General features: G+C 58.6%; 1 protein-coding gene across 1 annotated transcript in view; it reads left to right on the forward strand.

Moving 5' to 3' along the window:
- Positions 1-11,425, forward strand: part of WSCD2 (WSC domain containing 2) — a 29,614-nt gene extending 18,189 nt beyond the window's left edge. The window contains exons 5-9 of the mRNA XM_074605943.1: positions 1,434-1,555; positions 2,610-2,784; positions 3,727-3,891; positions 6,135-6,335; positions 9,301-11,425. Of these exons, the coding sequence (XP_074462044.1) occupies positions 1,434-1,555; positions 2,610-2,784; positions 3,727-3,891; positions 6,135-6,335; positions 9,301-9,653 (1,016 nt within the window). The 3' untranslated portion in view covers positions 9,654-11,425. The remainder of the gene's footprint in view (positions 1-1,433; positions 1,556-2,609; positions 2,785-3,726; positions 3,892-6,134; positions 6,336-9,300) is intronic.
- Positions 11,426-11,691: the final 266 nt, after the last annotated feature.

Raw genomic sequence — 11,691 nt, forward strand, 5'->3', positions numbered from 1 at the left:
CGTAAGCAGTGTCGTGTCTCAAGAGAGGTGGTGTGAAAGCGGGTCAGGTCCGTGGCTGGGGTAGTTTTGCTCCTGCGAACCGCGGGGATCCCCCAGCAGGGATGGCCACTGGCCGGGGCTGGGTGGAATGGGGCCCCCCAGGGACCCGACTGGGAATTCAGGGCATTTTGATAGAATCATAGAATCGTTTATGTTGGAAAAGACCTTTAAGATCATCAAGTCCAACTGTTAACCCAGCACTGCCAGGTCCACCACTAAATATGTCCCTAAGTGCCACATCTACATGTCTTAAATACCTCCAGGGACGGCAACTCCACCACTTCCCTGGGCAGCCTGTTCCAGAGCTTGACAGCCCTTGTGATGAAGAAATTTTTCCTAATATCCAACCTAAACTTCCCCTGGTGCAACTTGAGGCCATTTCCTCTCGTCCTATCACATGCAACTTGTGAGAAGAGACTGACTCCCCCCCGGCTGCCCCCTCCTTTCAGGGAGCTGCAGAGAGCGAGAAGGTCTCCCCTCAGCCTCCTCTTCTCCAGGCTGACCACCCCCAGCTCCCTCAGCCGCTCCTCATCAGACTCGTGCTCCAGACCCCTCACCAGCTCTGTCGCCCTTCCCTGGACCCGCTCCAGCACCTCAATGTCCTTCCTGTAGTGAGGGGCCCAAAACTGAACATGGTATTCGAGTATTTTGAGGGACTTTGGATGAAGACCTCTTTCTTGGTGGCCAGACAGGATTGTTGTGATGTTCAACGTGTGCTGCCGGCAGAGCTGGCTGTGGGATGAAGGATGTGCGGAAACTGCAGGAAGAGCCAAGGAACTTCCGCTCCCCTGTCAGAAGCACTCCTCTGGCTCCCAATTAGCACGATAATTACCCACATTTGCTGCTTTTCTTTCCTTGTCCCCAATGAATGGGAAAGAGGGAGTTCCCACCACCAGGCACCCGGTGGAGCAGCATCCCCAGAGAAGGGCTGAGGGTGCCTGGATACTTCAGCAGTAGGCGAGGACCCGGGATGGGACCTCTTGGGGCACCGATGCCAGGGAAGGGGACCAGGCCAGCCCCGGCCCTGCCCTCCTCGCTGGCTCCATCCCTCCTGCACACCGGCATCACTGAGCTGGTAAAAATAGGGAGGAAAAAATAAGCCTGACGCTGCTGCTGGGGCTTTTGCTCTGATTTTGCACCGTAAGCAGCCGGGCGAGCTTGTTTGCAAACGTGGCTTCACAGCCGGAGGGTGACGAGAGCCGGGGACCAGCAGCCGCTGTGCCGATGGGCGGCTGGAGAGGAGCTGGGTAGGACGGGGATGGGGACGCTGGGGCACGCAGAGGCTCTTGCTCCCGGGCCTGGGGGGCGCAGGGTGGCAGCGGCATCGTTTTTGGGGTGCAGCCCCTGCTCCTCACGGCCGAGCCAGCACCGCTCTCAGCCTCTCTCCCTCGCAGACGGCAGCGCGATATTTCGGGGGTGCTTCCGCCAGCCGGACAACGTCTCCATCGCCCTGCCCGTCAGCCAGCTCATGCTGAACATGTCGGTGGACAAGTGCGTGGACTTCTGCACCGAGAAGGTACCGGGGAGGGGCAAGGGGGTGCAGGTCGAAAGCTTAACCGTCTAAATCATCATCAGAAAGGGTCACGCTGGGTAAATTTTAACCTGATTTAGTGTCATAATTACATGTATCCAAACTGCGAGGGATCAAATTGATCGTGTCTCTGCCACGGGGAGGGACTGGAGGGCAGCTCCCGGCAGGGGCAGCACCCGCTGCCTGCCCTGCCTGCTCCCTGCCGCTTTGCCGCGCCCCCCCCAGCAGGCAGCTGCCTCCCGGGGGGGGATTTGGGCAGGAGAATCACGGGGTCCCACCCTGGTTTAGGGATGCTGCAGTGCAGTTTGCTCCTGGGGCGCGATGCCTATAAGCAGGCAGGGGAAAGGCTGGCAGCTGGGCATTGCTGGAGTATTTATTAATTAAAATTAGGTAAATTATCAGGCGGAGGAAGAAAAGGACCTGCAGGTGGGGACAGTCGTGCCCTGCCTTTGTGACCTCCCCAGCAGAGGATGGTGGGGAATAAACAAGTTAAATACGAGCGTCTGCTCCGTCGCTGGCTCCACTTTCCCATCGCCACTGGGAGAGCTCGGGGCCGGGAGGTGTAAATAACCGGAGCCCCTCGATTAACCCGGCACTGTCGCAGCCTGGTGGTAAATCGCCTGTCAGCTGCTGAATGGGCTTCATAACTCCGGGCTTGGAAACGCCGGTGGGGCTGCCGTGGGGCCGTCTGATGGGTTTTAGTAACCTTGGTGCAGGTGGCAATCTCACAGATGATGTGCTGGAGCTCCGCCAGGAGCCAGCATTGCTGTCTGCACCACCAGGCAGCTTGGCTATGCCACGGGAAAGTTGGGGCTAGGGTGTTTTTGGGTGGCTGCAACAAGCTGCTTATGCGACTGGCTGGAGGGATGCTTCAGCTGGCTGGAAGGATGCTGCAGCCAGCTCGAAGGATGCTGCAAACTGCCCTGAGCTGCACAGTGGGGCCGGGGCAGCGATGACGGGTGTGGGGGACAGGAGAAGTGTCTGCTGCGGGGGCCAGTGCCGGTGCCACCATCTGCTATCCCTCCGCCCGTCCCCGCAGGAGTACCCGCTGTCGGCCCTGGCCGGGACCACCTGCCGCTGCGGCTTCCCCACCACGCTCTTCACCCTGCACGAGCGCGAGGATGAGCAGCTCTGCGCCCAGAAATGCGCCGGTGAGGAGTTCGAGAGCTGCGGCACCGCCGAATACCTCCTCGTCTACCAGACCCAAGTGCAAGGTGAGTGACACCGGGCTCATCCTGCCCACTGCCAGGCAGGGACCCCTCCGACGTGCGTGCCGGCACCGGTTTCCCAACCCCTTCCCGGGAACACCGGCAGAAAGTGTATGCGAGCTCACAGCATCTATTTGGCTTTCATTAAAAATTACCATTTATTTTAATTTCCTGGGAAATCAACCCTCCCCTGAACAAACAGCTTTAATTACTGCCTGACTCAGCTGCAGGGGAGAGCAGTTTGCCATCTGCCTCCAGCAGGATCCCTCCTTGCCGGCGCTTGTCCCTCCTTGTCACCGGCATATTGGTAAGCCAGAGCTTTGCCAGCCAGGGGGAACAGGCTCCGGGGAAAAATATGGGGGGAAAAAAGCGTTGATCAGGAAGAAATTCCCTGGGAGGCTGCGCAGAGAGGGCTCTTCTCTGCAGGTCCCCCACTGCCCTGCAGGTCCCAGCGGTGGGACCAGTGGGGACGGGGAAGCACAGGTCAAGGGGAAACCTGTTGCTGGGAGAGGAAAGGGCTGAATGGAGCAAGTGAGAACTTAAACTCAGGTGGTTTTGCTTCAGAGCAGTTCAGTCTCAACATGATCCCTGCTTCGGCTGGAAGCACTTGTGCGTTCATTGATAGATTGCAGGAGATTTGCATGGCAAATGCACCCGTGTTACTCAGTGTCTCCTAATCCTGCAGGCAGCAAGCGGCCGGTAATGAATGGCAGAGCACCTCCTGCCCTCTTCTTAGGACTTTTTGGGGTGTTTAGGACACTTCGGAGTGTTCAGGACTCTTTGGGGTGTCCCCATGTGGGTGCCTTCCCCTATAGCAGCCGCCTTCTCGCACCCTGCCCCAGCATCTTCCCGGGAGGCAGCAGCACGCCCTAAGGAAGAGAGATACCTCTAGGAAAAGCACGTTACGGTGCCACGGCCCTGACGTGCCTTGGCCGGTTCTCGCTGCAGACAACCGCTGCATGGACAGGAGGTTTCTCCCCACCCGTGCCAAGCAGCTGGTGGCCCTGGCCAGCTTCCCCGGCGCTGGCAACACCTGGGCACGCCACCTGATTGAGTTGGCCACCGGCTTCTACACCGGCAGCTACTACTTCGACGGGTCTCTCTACAACAAAGGTGAGAGGGGGGCTCATTGATGGGGGTGCACCGGTCCCACCTGAGCTGGGAGAAGGTCCTGGTGCCATCCCTCGGGTCTGCAGGAAGGAGAGGGCAGAGCTGGGTACCACTCATGGTGCTCCACGGGATGGTGTGTGCTGGTTCAAAGGGTATCAGAGAGACCCGACGTCGCATGTGTCCTGCCCCTAACCTGCCCATGCTGCCCACTAACCTTGGCCAGGACCAATTTGGGGCAGAACTGGAGATTCTTCATCCCACTGGTGGTTTCTAACCCGCTGTGAGGGTTCCTCCTTTCTAGAGGAGGAACCGGAGCAACTCCAACCCTGGCAAACAAGGCAATTCCTGCATGTTTTGCCCCAAGAAAAGGCCGATGGGGTTTTGTGACCGGATTTCCCCAGGAGCTGGTGTTCACGGGCTTGGCACTCTCATCCCGGGATTGCATAAAGTGAGAAGCAAATGAAAGTCACGGCTGCGTGGTGAGAAGGACTGATGCAGCCTTCCAGCTTCAGGAGTTGGAAGCGGGTGGCACCAGTATCCTGGAGGACAAGTGTCCCCATGTGTTTCCCGTGAAGCTGCGGATAAAAATAGCAACGTGTCAGGGCACCCGGGGAACACCAACACCCGAATGAATGAATATTCGCGGTGCAAAAAAGCACCGATGAGCTCAGAGGGGGATGGAGGAGGGAGCCGATCTCATTTGCCTGTTCTCCTTGGGCTGAAGGGTTTGGTGGAGATCCATCTTCCTCTCCTGGGTGATGCAGGTATTTGCCCAGTAAATATTTGATGGAGGGGGGATGCTGTCGCTCCCAGCTCTTGTGCCCTCCGGGGCAAAGCAGCAGCGCTGTGCCCACCGTATTGGTGCCAGGGCTGGTGGCACATGGGCTTTGGGGACCCCGAATTAAGCAGCGAGTTTCAAGCCAAAAATAAGCTTGAGACAGGCATGAAGCTTTTTCAGGCAGAAGCCACCTCCTCCCAATAACCCACCATATTGCAAGGGCGAGGGAAAAGATCAGTTCTCCCATTTTATAGCTGTTTATAATAGTTTTATTCATAGACCTTGAAGGTTTCTCCTGCTTTTCCTTCCCCTTCTGTGGCTCTGAGAGGAAATCCTCCTTCCCTTCTTGGCCATGGCGGAGCTGGGATCTGTACCCGGGGTACCCACATAGCTGGTGGGGTCTGTCCCCATGGTGCCCCTAAAACCCTGCTTGCACGACACCACAGGCAGCGATGCACCTTTTTTTTTTTCTCCCAAGATTTGCCCAATTCAGCCTTTCAGAGATGGAGATGCTCTGCCCCGGGAGAGGCATCCCAGACTGTATCATCCCCTGGCGCTGGCACCCACCGGGGTGCAGCCGGCGTCACGCGTCCCATGGAGGGGAGCGTCACTGGGTGAAAGCCTTGGCGAGGTTTTGCTCATCCGACCGAGCGCGGGTTTCGTGTTTATTCCGGGCTGAGCGCGTCGGAGGGCCCGGTGGTATCCAGGCAACTGGCAGATTAGCCACCACGTCCCTGCGTCGCACGGCGGGGCTGCCGAAAGCAAATTACACATCTATAATTGCTGTAAAACAGCTACTTACAGCTTATCTCCCCCCTCAGCTCCGCTCCACCGCCGACACGCTGTTCCCGGGCAGTTTGGGTTGTGCTATGCAGGGGCCGGGGGTGCAAAGGGGCTGGGAGCGATGCCAGGCTCAGCCCCGATCCTCCGTGCAGGGGACATGAGGGATGGCGGTCCCCTCTTTGGACCTCCCATGGCATCGCTGCAGCCCCTGGGCTCATCTGCAGCCCCACAAGCACAGGGGTTTTTACCCTTCTTAATTTATTGGGAGGGTTTAAATGCTGTGGCCAGGGAGATTATAGCTATAAAAATATGTTCTTGACCCCACCAATATAAGCGTAAGGTACATTAATGCCGTGTGCAGTTATTTAAGGCCAGTGTGCTGTGCTCTGCCCTGGAGAAAAGCTAGGCTGTGGCAGACCATCTCGCTGAGAAGAGCCGGGCACGGCTCGGTCCCCGTTCCCGCTACCCACCCTCTCCTGCATGAATTTTGCATCATGACTTGACACATAACTCGGGCAAATAAATGATTTCCATCTGCGAGAGGGATGCAAATCCTACTTCAAGTCCCAACTGCTTTTATCCAACTGTATTTTGCCACCTGATGTTCCCCTTTCGTTCCCTTTCCCCCGCTCGCTTTTATTATTTTTATTAACATCGGCACCGGCCGCTTGCTCTGTCCCGGCAGGGTTCAAGGGCGAGCGGGACCACTGGCGAAGTGGGAGGACGATTTGCATCAAAACCCACGAGAGCGGCCAGAAGGAGATCGAATCCTTCGATTCGGCCATCCTGCTCATCCGAAACCCCTACAAGGCCCTGATGGCGGAGTTCAACCGCAAATACGGGGGGCACATCGGCTTCGCGGCTCACGCCCACTGGAAGGGCAAAGGTACGGTGGGCTCAGCTGCCCCTGCCCCGCTCCCACGGGACCCGGCTGGGCGAGCGCCAAGCTGGCCACCAGAGCGATGTCGAAGCCCAGCAGAGCCCAAATCTGGTCCCCATGGAGGAAGCCCAGGCTGTGCCACCCCTTTGGGGTCCCCGTGTTCACCTTCTGGCGTGACCTGCAGCATCTCCTAGCATGGCCGAGGGCTCAGCGAGGGTGGGATGGGACGGGATGGCATGGGATGGGGAAGCAGAGATGCTCTGCTGTTCGATGCTGTGTTGGGCAGCAGCGGAGAGGTGGCAGTGCCCGGGGACACAAGTCCAACAGCAGCCTGGTGCCAGCAGGGAAGGAAAGGGTTGGATGGGCAGGAGCCTGAGGACCCAAACTCTGCCCATTCTTCAGAGCAGCTCTTCAAGGCCAAGGACAACTGGCCTGAACACTTGCCTGGGCAGGCGGAGAGCAAGGAGAGGTTAAAAAATATAACAGGATCCAGGGGACATCTCCACCCATCACCTGGTGGGCGCATGTGTCGCTGTGGGGCTGCAGCATCTCCACGCTGCCACCGAAGCCAGATTCCAGCAGGACCACCCTGCTAGGGGGGCGGGGGGGTCGGGAGAGGATGGGCAGCCCCAGCAGCCCCAGCCCTGGTGCAGGCAACGCCGTGGGGTGGAAACAAACCCCAGAAGTCACTAAGGCAATAGCGCCTTTAGGTTGCCCGGAGAAGCTGTGGCTGCCCCATCCCTGGAGGGGTTCAAGGCCAGGTTGGACGGGGCTTGGAGCAACCTGGGCTGGTGGGAGGTGTCCCTGCCCAGGGCAGGGGGTTGGAACTAGATGATCTTTAGGATCCCTTCCAACCCAAACCATTCTATGATTCTACCTGCAACAGGTCCTTCCCGACGCTGCCGTGTCACTCTCCTGCCTCCTTCCTCCTCCCGGCCGGCAGTGCCACCCCGGTGCTGCCTGTCCTGTGCACCTGGGTTTCTAATTAGCAGGAGGAAGGAGATTTCCTCCAAGCCCTGGTTATCCTGCCTTCCCCAGGGCAGAGGTGCAGGAGAAGGGGCGCAGGCGATGCCCAGGTTGGGGGCAGCCCCTTGCCCCTGTGCCACGCTCGCCCCTGGCCGGCAGCAGGAGCGGTGGCAGCCACCGGCCCATCCCTATGGACAAGGGGGTGGCAGGGTGTTATTCCCGTGCGCCCAGCTGCTCCGGAGACACCACCTTTCCCGCGCACAGGCGTATTGTGGAGGCTTGTTAATTATAGCAATTTACAAATTGCTGTTGTGGAATTGACTTCATTGGAAAGAGTTAAAATATTTAGCTTGATTGAACATCTGCTACCCTTAATTCAGAGTTTATTTAAGGGGAGCTTTTGCTGTTGTGGCTGTTATGTGCCTGGATTTCGTTATCGCCATGTGCTTGCAGCGCCGGAGATGGCCCAACCCTTCTCTCCCCATCCCGTAAAACCAGGGAAGAGAAATGTCCCACTGCTTCCTTGGTGGCTTTTCTCCCTGGGCATGTCCCTGGGCTGGCATCGCCCCCGCCGTGACACGGTACGAGCCTCTTGCTAGATTTTATCCCCATCTGCTGCACCCCCGAAGCACAACTGCGAATTGCAGATAGAGCCGGGAGGGAGAACGCAGGACGATCCCCCGGCTGCACCACGGGAACCCTCCTGAGCTTTCCCGGTCCCAAATCCCCCCCCACGCCTGTCCCACGCCTTGTGCCCCCAACAGGATGGGGGGCCAGGCAGAGGCGACCCTTCCCTCCACCCCAGCACAGTCCAACTTGGACACGCATCGAACTACATCACCAAATTCTTTCCAGAGCATGTACGGTGTAATTAGCTAATAGGTTAATTGTCAGGTTAATTAACCGTTGGAACAACTTGCCTGGAAATATGGAGTTTTTCCATCACTTGAGGACTTCAGTGGGGCTGGGAACGTTGCTGAGAGGATGGGCGCCGGGGAGGGCTTGGAGACCCCTGTTCCGCTGACCCTGTGGGGGGCCTCAGCCCATGGAGGACCCCAGCCGTAGGGCCTGTGGGGGGGCTCAGCCCATGGAGGACCCTGGCTGCGGAGCCTGTTGGGGGGCTCAGCCCATGGAGGACCCCGGCTGTGGAGCCTGGGGGGTCCCTGCGGGACCTTCCGCACCCACCCTCCCTCCCACCAGCCAACGCTCAACCGGGACAGCTCGTTTGTGCCAGGTTTGCAATTAAGCACTCGGGTGCGTGGTTAAATAAGTCATCCAGCGGACAAAAAAATAAGTGATTAAAGGTGAGTAATTAAGACAGGGCGTAGGGGTCCCATCCCCAGCCTTCCCTGCGGAAAGCCCCTTGCCGGGCTGGCTCTCCAAACCCTTTCCTTCTCCCAGGAACTAATTTTGGGGCAATTTTGGGAAAAAGCCGTGCCTTCTCGTAGCCTCGCCCACAGCTGCCAGTACTGGGGGGAAATTTTCCTTCCCCCGCCCCGCCCCTGCCATTCCCAGCCCTGCGTGGAGCCCGCAGAGGCCGCGGGCGCCGTGAAACCCCCGTTTGGTTCCGTGACATTAATTTTTACGATATCCCTGGAGCGGTTCCAAAGCAAAGTTTTATGTGATATGATTACACAAGGTGAATTGTCCTGGATCTGTTTAATGAAACAGATACTGTGTTTAATGATTCTTCGGGGAATTAAATACAGTTAAGCTATTAATCAGGCATTGGTTTCTGGGGGAGGACGTGAGGAAGAGGCAGATACCCAGAGCTTTTATGCATCATAAGATAGATGTGTACGGCACTGCCAGGAGAGTTGTGGCTTGTTATTGATGTTTCATTACCCCTTTTATCACCTGATTTTTATAGGAGGATCAATTAGCAAGAAGGATAATTGAAAGATTTCAGCAGGAGGCGCAGGCGGTGGCCCTGGGATGGGGGGGAATGCAGGGGACGTGGGGGACACGGGGGACACCCACTGACGGTGTCCTCTGCTCCTTCCAGAGTGGCCGGAGTTCGTGGCCAACTATGCGCCGTGGTGGGCGACCCACACCCTCGACTGGCTGCGCTACGGCAAGAAGGTGCTGGTGGTGCACTTCGAGGACCTGAAGCGGGACCTCTTCGTCCAGCTGCAGCGGATGGTGGGGCTGCTGGGCATCGCCGCCTGCGAGGACCGGCTGCTCTGCGTCGAGGGACAGAAGGACGGCAACTTCAAGCGATCCGGCTTGAGAAAATTAGAGTACGACCCTTACACCCCCGAGATGAGGAAGGTGATCAGCGGCTACATCAAAACGGTGGACACGGCTCTGAAACTCCGAAATCTGTCGGGGGTCCCGGATGACTACTACCCGAGATGATGGTGACGATGGCGGGGGGGACTTGACCCTGGGTGGTCTCCCCGGCCTCTGCCTACTTCCACCCAGTGGGTGGCTTTTCTTTTAATTCTCCATCTGCTGCTATTAGCTGTTAATCAACTCCCTGCATGAGCAACGAATGGTCCCCAGCCATCGCTGAGCTTGCTTGGCCGATGCCGATGTGGACCCAGGCGTCACCGCCAAGGGGATGCGGGTGCCCTCCCTGCGCAGGGTCCCTGCTCCATCCCGCTCCTGTTTTCGGCTCCCGCAGCCCTCCCGTGGCACCGCAGTGGGCTATTTGTGCCTGTCCCTCCGGCCTGGCTGGGGGGGACGCTGCTTTGCTCGTGCCGTGCCTGATGCACCCCCCTGGTGCCGGCAACGCTGCCACGGTGCTGCAGGAGCTGAGCTCCCCTGGGGGGGGGTATTCCCAAAGTCCCCTGGCTCCTTGGCCAGCCCTGGAAGGTCCCTGGATGGAGCCCATCAGCCGGAGAGACCAGGGAGGGTTGGCGCCGTGTGGGGGATGCTCCTCTGGATCCCTGTGGAAATCGGGAAGGCTGTGCTGGGGAGAGTGATGCTGTGTCCCCCCCTTGGCTCCACGGGGACCCTCCCTGAGCCTGGAGCCGGGGGGGGGGCGTCTCTGTCCCCCTTGGCTCCATGGGGACGCTCCCTGAGCCTGGTGACCGGGGGGGGGTGTCCCTGGGGTGAGGCTGGTGTCCCCAGCCACAGCAATGTCACTTCTCCAGCCCCGGTGCCTGGGGGGGGGGACCTGTGAGCCCCACCTGGGGGCTGCGGGTGGTGGGACTCACCCCGACGCGTGTGAATGATGCCCGAGAGGGGGACATTGTCCCCGGACAGAGGAGCTTACAGGACCCACGAGCTCGTCCGTGCCTCATTCCAAAAGCTCACGAGCCAGAACAGCCCCCCCAGAAGCAGTTTTGGGGGCTGCGAGCGGGGTCCGTGGGGACCAAATCTCGGGGCTGAGCTTTTAGGTGTGTGTGCCCCCCCCGCAACACACCGGCTGAATATAGTCCCGCAATGGGTCGTCCCCTCGCCGGGGCTCGCACCCTCTCCCGCTGCCTGCCGACGGGCAAGCTGAAACCAAAGGATCTCGGTGCGCGTTGGGAAGATGCCGTTCGCCAGGCTGGCTTTGTGCCGAGCTGCATGCTGTCCCCAGCCGTCCCCCTCCCCGCGCCACCCTCCCAGCCCGGCCCTGGCCCGGCTTTGCCGCAAAAGAGCTTCCCCCCACCCACCCCCGACTTCTCCTTCCAACCTGCAAGTCCCCTTTGGATGTAGGTGCAAAAGCCATATATATTGTACGCAGCCTTTTCTAGAGTTAGGTATTCGACGGTTGGCTTTTAACTCTTGATAGACGTACACGCACAGGTCGAAATCTAGAGACACCGCTCAGTCTATATTCAAAGAGAGAGAAGAAAACTCCCCAGTGGAAAAAGGAGAATTTAAATAAAATATATTTTTCTAATGTGCGTGCGGAGCGGACACGGGGCAGCGCTGCTAGGGTTGGGGGGGGAGGGGGGGCGCTCCTGGTCCCTGTTTCTTTGCACGGAGGTGGGTGAATGTGTTTATAAGGAGCAGCTGCCCCGTTTTTAACTCTTCCCTTGACAAATGGCTGGAGGTTTTCTAGGAGAGGGGGGTGAGCCCCATTCCTGGTGGGAATCGAGCTGACCCCACGCTCACAGCGGCCCGGGGGCTGCCTACCTCGGTCAGAACAAATCCTCAGGTCAATCCAGCTATTAAAGGAGAGGTTTTTTTGTTGCTGTTCTGCCTCCCCGTGTGTTCGTGGGGCTGCCTGAACATCCCGGTACCCACCCCCTCCCCGATCCCAGACCGGGGGCTGGATGTCCCCGGGACACGGGAGCAACACGGGGACACGGGCGGCTCCTCTACCCCCGGCTTTAATCACATGAATGCCATTCCCGCATTTAAACCACCGACAACACAACCAAAGTGGCTCCTTCTTGGGAGTTTTATTACTTTTATAGTGTCCTTAAAGACAGGTTTATTCCCGTCCGTGGTGGGAGCG

This window comes from Larus michahellis, chromosome 13 (genome assembly GCF_964199755.1).
Source record: "Larus michahellis chromosome 13, bLarMic1.1, whole genome shotgun sequence".
Classification (NCBI taxonomy): domain Eukaryota; kingdom Metazoa; phylum Chordata; class Aves; order Charadriiformes; family Laridae; genus Larus; species Larus michahellis.